Here is a 17384-nt window from a genome sequence, read left to right as displayed (position 1 = left end):
AGAAATCCAACAATTCAATGTAAAAGTGGTAATTATAAAATCAAAAATTAAGTAAATTAGTATTAAAAATTGACTTGGAAAAATCGATATGAACTCATATTTTTTACACATTTTATTCAAGGTGCAGATACTTAAACTGAGAAGGAGATTCACCCAGCGGCTGTGATGGCCACTGGCTCTCACATCCTCCCCTCTAATACCTACCCCACCCCCAACTAAAAAGAATAGGGCTCCACAGAGAAACGTCTTATTCTAGGGTCCAGAGCGAAGAAGGTACAAGTTAAGCCTAAGAGATGGGTTTTGAACCATAAAACAAGCTCTCAAAGCTTAACAAAGTCCCATCAAAAGGGTGCAGAAACCAGCTTGAAAGGGTTCTCATACATCAAAGCACTGATAGTGTGAGCTTCAAAATAATAACGTATTAATTGAAATACACAGACTGAAAATCCATGAGTTCACAATGATACTCTTAGGAGGAAGCTGGAGAAAACTCATTTGTCATACCTTCTGAGGTATCCTTTAAACTCAATCTATACTCCAAAAAATGGCAAAGGGAGAGAAAGAATTCTAGGAATAATTATATTCCAGGGTAAACCAAGACCCAGTTGAAAGCTCTAGTTGCTGGCTTAATGTAGAAGGGAAATGAAATTATAAAATCAGCTCTGTGCAACTCCTCCAGAAACTGATTCAGCAGAAGATTATCAATTGGTTTTAAACCCACCAGGCACAAGGCTGGTAGGTAACGAGACAAACAGTGCCAAAGGAACACGCAACAGATCCCTTTCGGCTTAAGGGGAAAAACACAGTTACACTACTGACCAATGTTATCTAAAAGTGAGACATCAGACATCACATGTCTCCTGTGATATTCTAGAAAAAGATATTCAACATCAATCTATCATGCTTTTACATCTAACTTCTAGTTAACAGAAAATTCAGGAGAGTTCAGACATCTCTAGGAAACAATCGGGTAAATGCAGAAAACAAAACACTCTGCAAGACAGCCTGCCTAGTTGCCTCACTATATAAGCATCATGAATAAAAGTCTGTTCTAGATTCAAGGAGAATTAAAGAACCGAACAGCCAGATGCAATGTGTGATCGATAGTGGACTAGATTCTCATGTGAACAAAGCAGGTGGAAAGAACACTACAGAAAATTGGGAAATATGAACTGGGCAATAGATGGTATAAAGGAATTATTATTCATTTTAGTTGTGATGACTTTATTGGCTATAAGAGAAATTCTTTTTTATAAGATACACACTGAATTTTCTAACAAGATAAAACCACAAAATAAAATACCAAACAAAAAATCTGACTAATGCAGAGCCAAAAGAAAGATTACATAGAGGACGAAGACCACGTATTAAAATAATTAAAGACAACTAAGGGTTTGGAAGAGAACTTTAAAAGAATTACACAGATCACAAAAACCTAGTAATAATTTAAAATTAGATAGCATTTCAACACACCAGTTAGGGAAATATGGTAAAAATTCAAACAATTTTAAGATCAAACAATATTAAATATAGTAAAAATATCAGCTAGGCAGAGGACTGAATAAGGGGTAGGGGGTGGAGAAATGGCTGTCTGCTAACCCAACAGCTGGTAAAGCCACAATAAAGTTCATGTGGCTAAATGTAGAATCAAAGCCTGGAACTTGAGGATAGGGGCGGAGGGCAGATTTAAGTCTGGAGTCTGGGAGCAAGGGCAGGAGCAAGGAGAAGGCTCCTGTACATCATTATCCTTCCCATACCTCCTCCCCACTGTCTCTGCGATCCATATGCTTGCTCAAATAACTACCATGGCAGCCACCAACACGCCAACCGGCTACCCCCTGTTCCTGCCCAGTGCTGCTACTCATCTGTTACCCCTCATGCCAAGGACAAGCCCTTATCACCTAGAATCTGATGGCCCGCAGGAATTATTTTATCAGTATCCACTAATATTTGGTTACCTGGCAGAGTAGAGCTCTATCTGGCTTACAACAACATGAACGTTTAAAAAAAAAAGGAAGAAAGAAAGAAAAAAACTCAGCAATATGTTGCTCTTTCATTTTTTAGGATATTTTATTCCTGCAGCAAATAGGCTTAACTATGGATCCAAATTATCCAGTAAAAGTAACTTTGTCTTCTGAAAGAAATAGTATTAGGAAATACAAGCGAAGGGTTTAAAAAATAATTGGATTCTTAATGATTAAATACATTCAAACGACATGGGTCAGTTGTGTTGAAAAAGACAAAAAAACAACCCTCACGGTCGTGGAGTATCTCAGCGCCACCAGCCTGACTCAGCTTGGGCCGAGTGGCAGCAGGGGCCTTCCCCTTTCCTGATCAGGCTGCCAGCCAAGCCTTGAGGGCTGAAATCCAACCTCCGTGAAGTGCTTAACACAGGAAGCTGACTCTACGTGGGTATAATTTCCTGCCCCTTCTTCACTCTCACCTTTGTTTTCCTTGTTTTTAACCTCCTTCTCCCTTATCATTCCATGCAAGTGAAGGAAGGGGGAAGACCCCCACCTCTCCCTCAGGCTATAATGCAACACAATCACCAGCCATCAGGGGGCAAGGTCGAGCCATGCCAAACCACCCCCCAAAAATCCCACATCACACCATCAACACAGGCAAAGCCACCGGGCAACTTTCCAACTAAGCTCAGGTGTGGCACCACTAACACTTCGGGACGGGATGACACATTCATGGAATCTACAACCATCAGCATTAGTCATCTAAAATGTCCTGAATTAGGGTGCCTGGGTGGCTCAGTCGTTAAGCGTCTGCCTTCGGCTCAGGTCATGATCCCAGGGTCCTGGGATCGAGCCCCGCGCGTAGGGCTCCCTGCTCGACGGGAAGCCTGCTTCTCCCTCTCCCACTCCCCCTGCTTGTGTTCCTGCTCTCGCTATCTCTCTCTCTGTCAAATAAATAAATAAAAAATCTTAAAAAAATAAAAAATTAAAAAATAAATAAATAAATAAATAAAATGTCCTGAATTATTCACTAACCACTTCCACTTAATCACTGAGCAGACACACATTTAGGAACTAATAAGTCCTCCTCCTCCAAGAAAATCCCCTGTGAAGTCACAGGATGAAGCCTTGGAAAGAGCTACTTACCTAAGTGCAAGTTTCGCTTCCACAAACCGATTCCCAGTTCCTAGTGTAACAGGACCTAATTCAAAGGACTTGTGACTGGAGTTTGGAAATCAGTGTTCTTGTCTCACTAACTAGCCCAGGGGACCTTGGTGCTGGCTTGTCATTAATGCTCTTAAACCTCAGTTTCATCACTAATTAGTGAAAAGGTGGGAAAGGCAAAAGATTTTTTGCTTTACTTCATTTGCTCTAATAAAGATGGTGTTTGGGGTTTTTTTGGACAAGCATATGTTAATTTTTCCAGTAGAAAAATAAAAAGAGGGGCACCTGGGTGGCTCAGTCTGTTAAGCATCTGCCTTTGGCTCAGGTCATGATCCCAGGGTCCTGGAATCAAGTCCACATCAGGCTCCTTGCTCCGCAGGGAGCCTGCTTCCCCCTTGGCCTGCCGCTTCCCCCTGCTTGTGCTCTCTCACTCCCTTTCTGTCAAATAAATAAAATCCTTAAAAAAAAGAAAAGAAAAAGAATGGCTTGAAATAAATGCAACCCTTCTAATAACTCTTCCAGAGTGATCTGAAAGTTCATCTGAAATCCTTAAGTTCCTGAAATGCAGCCTTTACCCTAAGCTTGTGGAAAGTAGCCAGGACCCCAAAGCCAAAAGAGGGTGTGCATTTAGGGAGCACCGAAAATTGAGGAAGGGGCAAGATCAAGGGGCTTTCTCTCTCTGCAAAGGTGTGGAGCCCACTGAAAGACCACCCTTATTGCTATTCAGCTTCTGGGTTTTCATCTGCAGTTGTCAGAACAACCTAACATTTCCAGCTTTTATTCTCAAATGGTCACCTCATTCTATTAAAAACCTGCCTCAGTGTCCCCACAGAGTCCTCATATTGAAGTCCTCATGGGAACCCTGCCCACTTACTCCAATAAACAAGTTCCCTGGAATGCACTTCACACTACCCAAAATCCAACAAGGAAGCCTCTCCTTTGGCTTCTGTAGCCCCACCTGGACCAGAGTTAGACAGTTCTCCTACGTTACTTTAACCACTGAGACGCACTAGAAGCTCAGGTCAACTTTCTATATATGCAGTGACCTACGAAAGGACTAAGAGACATCATCGGAATGCTGTTACTACAGAAAGCCTTTGGGATTTAAGCTCCTAGAAAATGTTTACTTTGCCTCCAGAATTAGCCAAAGAACCGGACTTTCAGTTGACCATGGGTAAGTGTGGACAGAGCCTCATTGCAGAAATGCCCATATAGACTCCTTCAAATCTACAGCAGGCACACGTACCACTTTAAAGGAGCTCCCAGGATTGAGCAGTGATGTTTAGTTTCACTTATCACAAGCAAATTACACCAACAAGTAGAGGAAGGTGCAAAGGATAAGGAAACAGCAAACCTATGGGGCACTGGGTGGCGCAGTCGGTTGAGTGGCCCACTCTTGGTTTTGGCTAGGGTTATGATCTCAGGGTGGTGAGATCAAGCCCCATGTTGGGCTCCACGCTCAGTGCAGAGTCTGCTTGAGTTTCTCTCTCCATCTGCTCTTTTGCTCTCTCCAAAATACATAAATTTTAAAAATCTAAAAATAAAGAAACAGCAAACCTCTACTTCCAGGTTGCACTGAGCTGCTTCTCTCTTCCGCCTCCTCTTCCATCTCCACTTTCTCCCGAACATACCATTTAGCTCTTCTTTCTTTCACTCAGCAGACTTTCAATAAGTACTGCTTATGTTTCAGGCACTAAGCTTGGTATTGGGGCTACACAAACAAATGAGGCAAGGCCCAGGCACTCAGTTACTACTAGAGTAACTCACTTGAGTCGGGGGGACATATTTAAATACTTCTAAAACAAAGTGACAGACTAACCATATGAAAGTGTAAGAAGGTTGATGAATTGTATTCAACTCAATTGTCTTTCCTAGGCTACACCATGATGAAGTATCATTTGGGACCCTCCATCTTTACGTCTTTAGAGAAAGACATCATGTTCACAATGCAACAATTTGCTCAATATAAAAACAGCATATAGAAAATCTGTTAAGTCATTAGCACAAATAAAATGTTTGTTCACCAGTCATCCCAATGTATTATTTTATATTCATCTTGTTCCAAAAGATAACTGGTGAAAGTTTAGGACTTCTTACAAGATTGTTTTTAAGTGAGGAAATCCGTGTGGAGGGAAAACGTGGCCAGGAATCATGAGATGAAGCCATGGATGAGGCCGGGAAAAAAAACATGTGCCCCTAAGGTGCTGTGTACTTGGTAAGGGCAGACCACAGATGTGGCTCTGAGCAGTCTGGCAGCAAAGGAAAAAAAAGGAGAAACATGACCAGTTCTGTGATTCATATCATTCACACGACAATTCTTCACTGGAACTAAAACCTGAAATAAACTCTCCAGAAGTCCTCCAATATTCTTGCTCATATACTTCCTTGGGAATTAAATTTCTGTAATAGTCCCATTTCACTTTGTGCACTTTGAGCACTCTGCCTATACTATATATCTTATGATAATAATGTATCTGCACTATTTGCTTAATAAGAAATAAAATTAATATTTGGATTCCATATAGCATTTGGGCACAAAGCATCAGGATCAGGGAGTGTCTTATTGTCAGATACAAATGACAACCCACCACAGTCATTGTTTTAAGACTTCACAAATAAGACACAAGGTTTGCCTTGGTATTTTCTGGATTGAAAATCAATAGCTATGGCTTGGGCCACCTGGGTGGTTCAGTCGGTTAAGCGTCCACCTTTGGCTCAGGTCATGATCCCGGGGTCCTGGCACCAAGCCCCACATCGGGATCCCTGCTCAGTGGAGAGTTTGCTTCTTCCTCTGCCTCTGCCCCTCTCCCCGATTTGTGCTCTCATGCTCTCTCTCTCACAAATAAATAAAATCTTTAAAAAAAAAAAAAAAAGGAAGAAAGAAAGAAAGAAAATCTATAGCTATGGCTTTTCCTGACAGCATCATACAACATGCATTCAAACCATCAACTGTATTTAGGTAAAATATGATGATAGATTCAATACAGTAAATTTCCCTGAATCTTTTGAAGACAAATTAATGATAAAATAATGGCACCAATATTTCATATCTGGTAGCCATCTGTATGTCTCCTTTGGAGAAGTGTCTGTTCATGTCTTCTGTCCATTTCTTGACTGGATTGTTTTTTGGGTGTTGAGTTTGATAAGTTCTTTTTTTTTTTTTTTTTTTTTTTAGATTTTATTTATTTGACAGAGAGACACAGCGAGAGAGGGAACACAAGCAGGGGGAGTGGGAGAGGGAGAAGCAGGCTTCCCGCAGAGCAGGGAGCCCGACGCGGGGCTCGATCCCAGGACTCTGGGATCATGACCTGAGCCGAAGGCAGACGCCCAACGACTCAGCCACCCTGGCGCCTCTGATAAGTTCTTTATAGATCTTGGGTACCAGCCCTTTATCGGTAATATCATTTGCAAATACCTTCTCCCATTCTGTGGGCTAACTGAACATAATAATAAAGATAAAAAATAAAAAATTAATATTTAATATCTGGGCCCTTAAGGAGCAGAAGCAGCCACACCATTTATGAAGCTCCTACTACGTGCCAAATGTTAGTCCATGAACTTTACATGGTATTGCCTCCAAACCTCAAAATAATTTTAAAATGTTAGTTGTGTCTTTTTTTTTTTTTTAAGTAGGCTCCACACCCAATGTGGGGCTTGAACTCAGGACCCTGATACTGACTGAGCCGGCCAGATAACCCTTTAAAAAAAAGTTAATATTAACTACATTTTACAGCTGAAGAAAAAAATGAAGATTATGTAGCTGTAGCAAATACTTTATTTTTTAATTTTATATTGTAAATTTTCAAAAATACACAAAAGTTGAGAGTATACTATAATAGACCCCAACATTATCCCACTGGTAAGATTCAACAATCATCAAGATTTTCCACATTTCCTTTATCTATCCCTTTTTCTGTTTTCTTTTGATGAAGACAGCCATAGTCCAGTCATATTCTATCCCTATGTCAGTACACATTGCTTTAAAAATAAAGATACTATGTCTTGGCTAATTGAACATAAAAAAATAACAAAATAAATTTTTTTAAAAAGACAGATTCTTATACAACTACAATGCCAAAATCAAACCTAACCAAGTCAATAATTTCTTAGAACCATCCACTAATTTCTTTGGAGGAATTTCTCCAATTTTCTAAAAAAAAGTATTTTTTTTTTTTAAGATTTTATTTATTTATTTGAGAGAGAATGAGAGAGAGCACATGAGAGGGGGAGGATCAGAGGGAGAAGCAGACTCCCCGCTGAGCAGGGAGTCCAATGCGGGACTCGATCCCGGGACTCCAGGATCATGACCTGAGCCGAAGGCAGTTGCTTAACCAACTGAGCCACCCAGGCGCCCTAAAAAAAAGTATTTTTAGTTTGTTCATATTGGAATCCAAAAAGATCCACACAAACATTGTTATCTCTCTTAAATTCTCCTCCCCTCTTTTCAACCTATCTCTGGTTGTTGCAAAAGCAATTTTGGGGATATAATTCCTATGCCATGAAATTCACACTCTGAAAGAGGTATACAATTTTATTCTATTCACAAGGCTATGCAACCATCACCACTCTCTAATTCCTACCACTAAGTTCTTTGGTGTAATTTCCATCACACCAAAACAAAGCCAAGCCAAACACCATGCACACTCATTTAGCAGTCACTCCCCCCCCAGTTCACAGCAACCACTAATCTACTTTCTTTATGGATTTTTCTGTTTGGGATATTTCATATAATTAGAATTTTAAAAGCAAATATACTTTGAGGAACTATCAGGTTAGGTACCATAGATAGATAGAGATTAGGTACCAAATATATGACAAGGTCCATGTAGATAACAAGATAAACATTCCATCAATAAGCACCAATACATTACACTTACCATATGAATAGTACACTATGAATGCTTTCGGCTCATGCTTTTTTTTTTTTTTTTTTTTTTAACCTTTCCCCTCACAAATACACACAGATGAGAAATGGTATTTATGTGTATGAAACACCAATGGGCCTCCCATATGCGACATATGCTGGCTACAGTTCTCGAACTGACCACTGACTCATCAAACATGACAGGTCACCATAGTGAGAATGCGGGCAGGTGAGGCTCCATGCCTACATTATAGCTCCCGGCCTCCTCTCCCTCTCAGGAAAGCCTATCCGATCACAAGCCAGAGAAACAGAGACAGACTGTATTTTCTCCTTATTTCTGGTCGCTCATTAACACACTTGAGCACTGTGTGAGGAAGAGAGCAGAGAGCAGTGCGTAAGCAGACAGCCCCCGGCATGTGCATGTTTTCCACCATCAGACTATGTAGGCCACCTGACCAGTGGACAACTCTGTCACAGCTCTGTCACCTTCAGCAATGACTTTCTCCATCTGTCCAATGGGGCTACAAACACAAAGGACTGCTTTAAAAATTCAACACAAAGCTCTTATTAAGAAAAATCTACTTAGTGGGCGCCTGGGTGACTCAGACGGTTAAGCGTCTGCTTTCGGCTCAGGTCATGATCCCGGAGTCCTGGGATGGAGTCCCGCATCCAGCTCTGAGCAGGGAGCCTGCTTCTCCCTCTGCCTCTGCCTGTCTCTCTCTCCCCCTGTCTCTCATGAATAAATAAATAAAATCTTTAAAAAAAAAAAAGAAAAATCTACTTAGTAAATGCTGGCCACTGGCAATAATAATTATTTGTCACTCTTATTAACAAATCACCCAGAACATCTCTGAACTGAGGGCACTCCAGCCTGGAGCTTTCGACACGTGTTAAAGTAACGCCCAGAAAGGAACAGATACAGTGGCTAAATTCTCCATGTCGTGGCACATTAACATTTAAGGGCAATAATAAGCTGAACTCGGGATCTGAAAATGAGGAACATAATTAGCTAATTTGCTCCCCTCCCAGCCCCAAGATCCTCTAGACCCACCATCAACCCTATGAAGCCCCTGTTGGGCTGAGGGAAGAGTCCAGCTGTTAGAAATCCTCCATCAGCAGCAATCTGCCCTCTGGCTACTAGAGAGGCAAAAATTAACTTGGGGCACCTGGGGGGCTCAGTCGGTTAAGTGTCTGCCTTCGGCTCAGGTCATGATCCCAGGGTCCTGGGATCAAGTCCTGCATCGGGCTCCCTGCTCATCGCGGAGTCCGCTCCCCCCTCTACCCTTCACCCCACTCGTGCTCTCGCTCACTCAATCGCTTCAAATAAATCAAATCTTAAAAAATAATTTTTTTTTTTTAATTAACAATTCAATAAAGCTAGAAAGGAGCAGAGCAGCCTGATGGCCTGTAAATCCCACAGGTCTGAGGGAGGTTCAGCTCTTCCTCACAGGGCTAACAAAATGGCCACTGACGCTGCTTTCGTCTGTGTTACTGTCATAACCTGTCATACTAGAATTTTCACACCCGTTGGACCTCCCTCATTTGTGCGATTACCTTTCCTTTATATTAACTATCCCTATCATCTCTGTTCATCATCATTGTAAAATCATTTTCCTCGCAGTAATAGGTTTAGACAACACTCATGAAAAATTAACTCTCAAGGAAGGAGAGTCTAGGTGTCAGCAAGATTTTTACGCTTTTGCATCATGGTCACATAAGCAATAAGCTTCCTCTTCAGTTTCTATCTACTCCTGATACTCAAATATAGCATGAGAAAGAGGGGAGGATTTTTAGCATCATTTCATTACTGTTTGAGTTCAGGAGCTAAGGAGAAACCACACACAATGAACGCTTTAGAAGCTCCGTGTCAACTGCAGGCATGAATTTCTTAGGGTAATAGTTCTACCTGTGGGCAATAAAAAACCCCTCTGCTTCTCTGATACATGCTGTCCCCACAGGAAAAACCTGTGGGAGCTGTCTTAGGAGGAATTAGAACACTCACCAGAAATGTTCAGGGTGGTGGGAGGTGGAGGAGACACAGGCACCCTGAAGCTCATGGCCCAACATAAAAAGCTAACATACAGAGCCTGGTAGCCACAGACTGACCCTAGGAATACAGCAACTAGCCCACACCAACCTGCAACAAAGTGCCAAAGAAATTACTATCAATACAATGGAATACTCCATACCATTTGAAAGAATAGGGTAGAAATGATGAATGTACCAAGACACAGAATAGAGGGTGTGTACATCCACATATTTTGGGTTTCTAAGACAAAACTTTTAAGACAAAAACATTTCAAAAGTTGAAAGGAAATACTTCAAAGTCTTACCAGTGGACCTCTAAGGTAAAGAATTAGAAGAGCAGACAGAAACAAAATGCGGAATTTCACTTTTATTTTATATCTCTCTGAAGAATCTGAGTTAAGAGTTAATGATAAAATGAAAACACCTGAAGAATTGCTAAAATCTGAAATAATTTATCAGCCCAAGTGATGTTTCTTTATAAACAATCCACCTTCTTGAATGAATATACAACAATATACATGAATAGGAAAGCCAATTAAACTAGAGGACCTGCATTATTCAAGGAGCATAAACTGCTATATAAAACAGAAAAACGGGCGCCTGGGTGGCTCAGTTGGCTAAGCGTCCGACTCTTGATTACAGCTCAGGTCATGATCTCAGAGTCATGGGATCGAGCCCCACGTCAGGCTCCACACCAGGCATGGAACCTGCTTAGGATTCTTTCTCTCCCCCCCTCTCCTCCCTCTATCCTTCCCTCCCCCCCCAAACTCACGCTGTCTCAAAACAAAACAAAAAAACAAAACAGATCTGAATTTGGTTTGCCCACCTGACCAGATTTCCCAGAAAATCTAATAACTAAATGCTTGAAAATAAAGGAGAGAATTAAAATAATGCACAAATAAAAGAAGTCACTTTCTAGCTTTACCTTTTGTACTAAGAAACAGGAAGGCCCAAAACAGAAATCCACGCACAGGTATCCTGGAAAAAGTCTACTATTATTTAGGGAGGAAATCTGATTCTCTCCTTTCATTATTTTTTGATGAAAGCATCACTGTGTCTTACCTGATCGCAAATCAGTTCCCACTTTTTCTCATTATCATATTGCCGCAGTAACCTGGCTTTGTCCGGGGGTAGGTTCATAGCATTCTGTAAATAGAAAAGGAAAGAGCTATGTCACATTCCACAACAGGCTGCTAATGGGGAGTTAACTCACAGGCAGACCAAAGAATACTACAGTGGTTCTTTTAGACTTCTTTGCAATTCCTGGCATCTAATTAAACCGAAATGCCCTAGAGAGGTCATTTAAACATTACATCAGTTTAACAGGACTAGAGAAGCTCTGAAGTCTTATGCTGGGACATCTGAGGTGGTCTGCTTTGAACTATCAGACTTGCATTTCACCAAAGGTAATGCATTATTTCTTCATTTAAGAGCAGGTTCCCATTCTACTCAGTAGTTGAAAGCATATAACCCCAATTTCTTTTTAAAGCATTACTGCCCCACCAGACACAGAAAACACCAAACGAAAACTCAATGACCAGAACCTTTGATAGACAACATCAATGTTTACTTTGATAAGTAATTTTAAGTAAAGCACTGGGTGTTATATACAAACAATGAATCATGGAACCCTACCATCAAAAACTAATTATGTAATGTATGGTGGTTAACATAATAAAACAAAAGGGGGGGAAAAACACCTTGCAAAATTAAAAATTTTTAAATTTTAAAAAAAATGAAAAAAGTGCAAGTGGTTTTTGTCACCTCTGTGAGATGAAAAGCACTCCTTTGGGAAATATGTTAACATTAGCAACCGTAATTCTCCATTTAGCTATATTGTTTATGATGGTGGGTTTGCAGCGAGAAATGGACCATGAGCTCAAGGAGACATCTAGACGTCAGAACTCATATAAACCTCCCTCTGTCAACACAGCACACCTTCCGTAGTATTGGTTGTGGATTTGCGCCCAGGTACATTCACATGTTTTTAGTCCCATGTCCCAAATGAAGAATTATATATTCTTCTTCAAGATACTTGGCTTTGGTCTGAGGTGAGATCTTTGGCCACAGAACAGGGCAGAGTGAGAGTCCCAGAAGGAATTCATGTCCATTCCCTTGGCCTCCCTAAAGTTTCCATGCTCTAAACTGAGCTAAGGAGTCAATGTCTATTAATTGCTCTATCACCTCGTATCAATGCTCTAAATCATAGCTATCCCTAAATACACAATACAGATCCTTGCCTGGGTCGATATTTTGGTAGACAAATCCAAAGGTCTTCAAATTTTAATGCTAGAGCCCCTAGCTCTCTGAAAGAGACGACCTACAGAGAAGCAATCCAACTTGCCAGTTACTGTCTCTTATCATGCAGTGAAATAAATTTAATAGAGGCCAGAATGGGTGAGCTATTCTAACTTAATGGCAGAGAGCTAACCTTTGATAATTTTGATAGCTGTAACTCAAGCATTTTCCTTTAAACTCAATTTAGCATCCAGAGTAGTATGCCTGAGGATGTGGTAGTCACAGACCACCTACAAATTTGAACCCAAACCATTTGAATCTAACAACCTGCCTTCAGAATATTAAAATTCTTGGGGCGCCTGGGTGGCTCAGTTGGTTAAGCGACTGCCTTCGGCTCAGGTAATGATCCTGGAGTCCCGGGATCGAGTCCCACATCAGGCTCCCTGCTCAGCAGGGAGTCTGCTTCTCCCTCTCATACTCTCTGTCTCTCATTGTCTCTCTCGCAAATAAATAAAAAATCTTAAAAAAAAAAAAAATTAAAATTCTTAATTGCCCCCAAAGCTGATAATATAAGCAGAAGAGCTTTGGAGTCCAGAGTTTTCAATGATATTGCCAAGGCTTCTCCCCAGAAATATCTAAAATGGGGGAAATGTTTTCATACCACTTATATCCACAGCATATTTTCTTGAACTAGAAAGAAAAATAACTACTTGCATTTATCTGTAATTACAATTTTACAATGTTAAACCACCACCCCTGGGATAAGGCAAAGGAGAATTCCACGTCTCTTTCTGAGGGAAACCAATGTTGTTGACCGTTAAATAACCAGTCCATCATTGCTTATTTGTACCCTAGAGATGGATTATTTCCCCCTAAACTGATTTTGACCTCCATGTTAATGCTCTTGGGTGTGATTATGCATTAAATAAAAACAGTGAGATTATGAGGTAAGTTAAATGAGTTTTTCTGAATCCTTATTAATCTCTTGAGATATAAAGGGGATAAGAAAAAAGAATGCCTGAACTCTTCCAAGGTGTCAAGCACTGTATGAAGCACTTCACATAATCTCATGTAAATCTTTGTAACAAGCTCATGAGATGTAATTTTCCTCAATTTATATATGGGAAAGGAGACCTGGGAGACCCTGGTTAACTGGCTCAAAGTTCGACAGCTTTCCAGGAGAACACAATCTAAACTTAGTCTGTTAGGCTCCCCAAAACAGACACTAAAAATGCCACTTTTTTTTTTTTTTTTTAGCAAGGCAAAATGACAGTAACTAACTTTTTGTGAGTATCTACTAGACACTCATGTGGGATCAGTTTGCAAACACTGCTACAGGAGTTAGATGCTGGCCCTATTATTGCCTTTCCATCTAGACCAAATTTTATTTTTAAGAAGTGGTCTTTCATTCCACAAATGTTTGTGAAGCACCAGCCTTGCACAAGCTCTGTTCTATACAGCACAGTGGGGAACCAAAGAGCTATGGTTCCAACCCAGCATCATATCAAGGTGGGGCAGATACAAATGAAAAGAACTCATCTTCAACTCTTATAAGTCTTGATAGAGATTATCAGAAGGCAACTTTAGAATGGACAATCTAGAAAGACCCTTTAGGAAAAATTAACAATTAAGAAGAACACCAATGAGAAGGACTGAGCCAGGTCAAGAGCGGACAACGGCGTACTGAGGAGAGGAAACAGCAAAAAGATGCTAAGTCAGGAAAGAGCTTGGCACAGCAAAAAGCCGAAAGACAGTTATTGTGGGCAGAGAGAAAGTAAAAGAGAGGGAAGGAGGGAAAGATAAAGCTGGAGAGCTAAGTCAAGGTTATATCATGCCCAGCCATGTAGGCCAGGGTAAATACCTTTTATTTTCCCTACTGCACAACAGCAAGCCATTGAAGGCTTTGTCAGCATGAGATGACAAAATCAAGTTACATTTCACAAAAACTACCCTGGGTATACATGGAGATCCAATTAGAAACAGCCAAAGTGGAAGCAGCGAGGCCAATGGTTCAAATGAATGATGGTGGCTTGGACAAGGCCAACGGCACATCAAATGAAGTAAGGTGGATAGATGTCAAAAACACTAACGGAAATTGTCAGGTTAGATTTAAGGACTGAGGGATGACATCACAGATGAATGTTTCTATGCTTCTACCCTGAGTCACTAGATAAATGGTTATCCATTTAATGAAAGATATGGAGGAGGTGGTGAAGAATAAGGTTTCCAAGTGAACTCTTTTCAGGTCTGAGATAGCTCTGAGACATCCTGAAGAACAGCGAAGTAGGCCGAGAAAAAGGTCTGCATCCTTCTGAATAAGAAGAGTCCTAAGAAGTGTTTTTGAGCTTGCTGACTAGTTATTGTCTGAAGAAGATACTCCGCGTCAACACGTCAAGTGCCAATACCGCACTTGGCAATCATTCGCCATGCATCTGCAATAACCCTTTCCACAGGTCAAGCCTCAGAGCTGCTCAGGCATACATTGCACATCTTAATAATTCTACAGGGACTCTATTTAAAAGCAGACACTCCACAGAGGCTAGCTAGAGTCCAGGGATGTTGTGATGAACTCGTAATAACTGCCCTTAAAACTTTTTTTAGAATGAACTCATTCCTTTTTTATTACATAGGGCAGGACTCTGGAGTCCTAGCTAAAGGTCTCTGCAGGTAATTCATTAAGAGTCCATGCTACTTTCTGAGGAAAACACTGGCTCTATCTCCAAGTCCCGTTGCTGCCTATAAAAATGGACTGCTCTTCTACTGGACTGAAATGTAAATCAACCTCCAAGTCTTTCTCACACAGTGACAACTCTGCCTCATCTGTTCTTTGTGGTATCTGTGACATAAGGCTCTCCTCTCCTTCTTTTCATCCATCAATCCATCCAGTATTTACTGGACTTTGACCATGGCCAGAATATTTGCACTATAGGAATAGAAGAGAATTTAATCATGAAGTTCCTGCACTCAAGTGCATGCCAAACATCCACTGAAGACATAGGATATTTGAGTTGAAAAGTTTAGTGGATGTTAGTGATTTATTTCTAGACTATACAAGTTCCTACCTAAAATAAATTAGAGCATCCAAGAGCATTCTTGTTTCTTTCCTTCCTTTCAACCAGGCAAACTTAAGAATCAGCTCAAATATCACGTATCATAAGAACCCTCCTCCAGGGGCGCCTGGGTGGCTCAGTCGTTAAGCGTACCCTCCAACTATTTCTAGAAGACATACCCTCTCGGGCTCCAGTGGAATGATATACTTGACTCCATTATAGCAACTTGCACAGTAAACCTGTTTGCCCACCTAAATTCCCCACTGGACTAAGTACTTCAAGGACAATTTCTTCCATTAAACCCAATGTCTAGCACAGTATATGGCAAATAGTTAACACTATGCAGGTTGCTGAATAAAAGATAAGCAAACTAATTCAGTAATATTATTCAGTCTGAAAATATCTTCATTGATTCAGGGTTTAGGCTTCAGCTATTAACAAAGTCTATACACTAACAAGTGCTTTTGTTTATTATAAAACCCCAGTGATAATGTCTATTAATCATTAGTAATTATCTTCCAAACAAGAATTCATGAGGAAAAAAATCTTCAAGGTCAACGCTAGCAACAATTCCCTAAAAAGAAAAACGATGTCTTAGGCATTCTTCTGCCACACATAATAAATCTCGGAACCAGAATTTCATTTTGTTTTGTTCTTACTGCCAGTAAATTCAGATCAGTATCAACTATAACAATTAATCTACCCCAAGTTGTAGTTACACTTATGGTCTATATTCTGGTTTTCTGCTTAACTCTACTATTTTATATTGTTTTTAAATGGGCTTTGCACCTTAAAGCTTTTTGAAAAATCAGAGGTAAATAATGGAATATCCAAGTTTCTGGAGATATTAATTATGGTTAAAAAGAATCAATGATGGTCTATACATCTGAAGTTATACTGACAGAATATTATACCAACACAGAGCAGAATGAAGGAACCAAATAAAACCCATGTCCTAGGAATACAACTTTCTGACATCAGCTCTTAGCCTAGGTTCACAGGAGCAATGAAAATTGCAGGATATCCTTGAGCCTCATGTTGAGAAACCCACAGTGATATGCAGACGCACAGTAGTGAAAGTGAGCTCTATTAAATACACCTTATGTAACCATAATACATCTTTGTTCTCATAATCTCTAAATTAAAACTTCCAAGTATTAAGTCACCAGATTCAACAACAGGAACTCTTTTATTCCATAACCACCTGCATAGAAAAAAAGAAAAGACATGGACTTCACAAGCAGGGTCACTTATGGAAGCAAGGAAAAGCATGTCACAAGAGAAACAATCTTCTAGAGTTCTTAACTGATAAAGGTACAGAAGTTTCATGGGAACTCAAAAAGAAGGAGCCATTACTTTTTTTAATTTGCAGTAAACACACACACACACACAATAAAATTTGCACTTCCAGCCACATGTTTAAATGCACAGTTCAGGAATGTTAACTATATTTAGTGTTGACTTCTAAAACTCTCTCATCTTACAATACTGAAACTCAATACCCAAACAACAACTCCTCATTTCCCCCTCCCCAGAGTCATTACCTTTTGCTACAAAAAGGAAATGGGATGGATTACACTAGATGATTGGGCAGCACAGGGCGGACTGGAATTGAATGAGGCAGTATGGGGCAGGGATATAGGAGTTGGGCTCTGGAGTTGGACTAGCTGGATTCCAACCCTGACTCTGCCATTTATTATTGGTCATCATGGGCCACACAACTTGAATCAAAAAGCAAATGAAAATGAACAGAGTCCAGAATTGAAGAAGCCAGTAAATGTAATTTAAAATGGAAGGTCAGAATCAAAGTGAAGGGTCAAAAACAACAAGATGTACCATTTACTGATGGTCTGATATGTCTCAGGCACTTAGGCTCTCTGCATGCATTACCCAATTTAATCTGCTTTATAATCCTGACAAGTAGGTATTATCTTCTCCATTTAACAGAGAAGAAAACTGAAGGACAAGGAGGTTAAGTAACTTCCCTGCATGAGATAGGTGACAAAGCCAGGACTCAAGAGTAGTCTGTATGATCACCCTCTTCCCCTTGACACTTAAGCGATAGTGTTTCTACAA

General features: G+C 40.4%; 1 protein-coding gene across 9 annotated transcripts in view; it reads right to left on the bottom strand.

Moving 5' to 3' along the window:
* Positions 1-17384, bottom strand: part of FMNL2 (formin like 2) — a 307166-nt gene that overhangs the window by 122484 nt on the left and 167298 nt on the right. For all 9 annotated transcript variants that reach the window (XM_045868856.3, XM_045868857.3, XM_045868855.3 and 6 more), the window contains one exon: positions 11083-11166. In XM_045868856.3, the coding sequence (XP_045724812.1) occupies positions 11083-11166 (84 nt within the window). The remainder of the gene's footprint in view (positions 1-11082; positions 11167-17384) is intronic.

Source organism: Mirounga angustirostris, unplaced genomic scaffold (assembly GCF_029215605.1).
Source record: "Mirounga angustirostris isolate CCGP_5_RB_7025 unplaced genomic scaffold, mMirAng1.0.hap1 SCAF_3, whole genome shotgun sequence".
Classification (NCBI taxonomy): domain Eukaryota; kingdom Metazoa; phylum Chordata; class Mammalia; order Carnivora; family Phocidae; genus Mirounga; species Mirounga angustirostris.
This window is presented reverse-complemented; position numbering and strand designations above follow the sequence as displayed.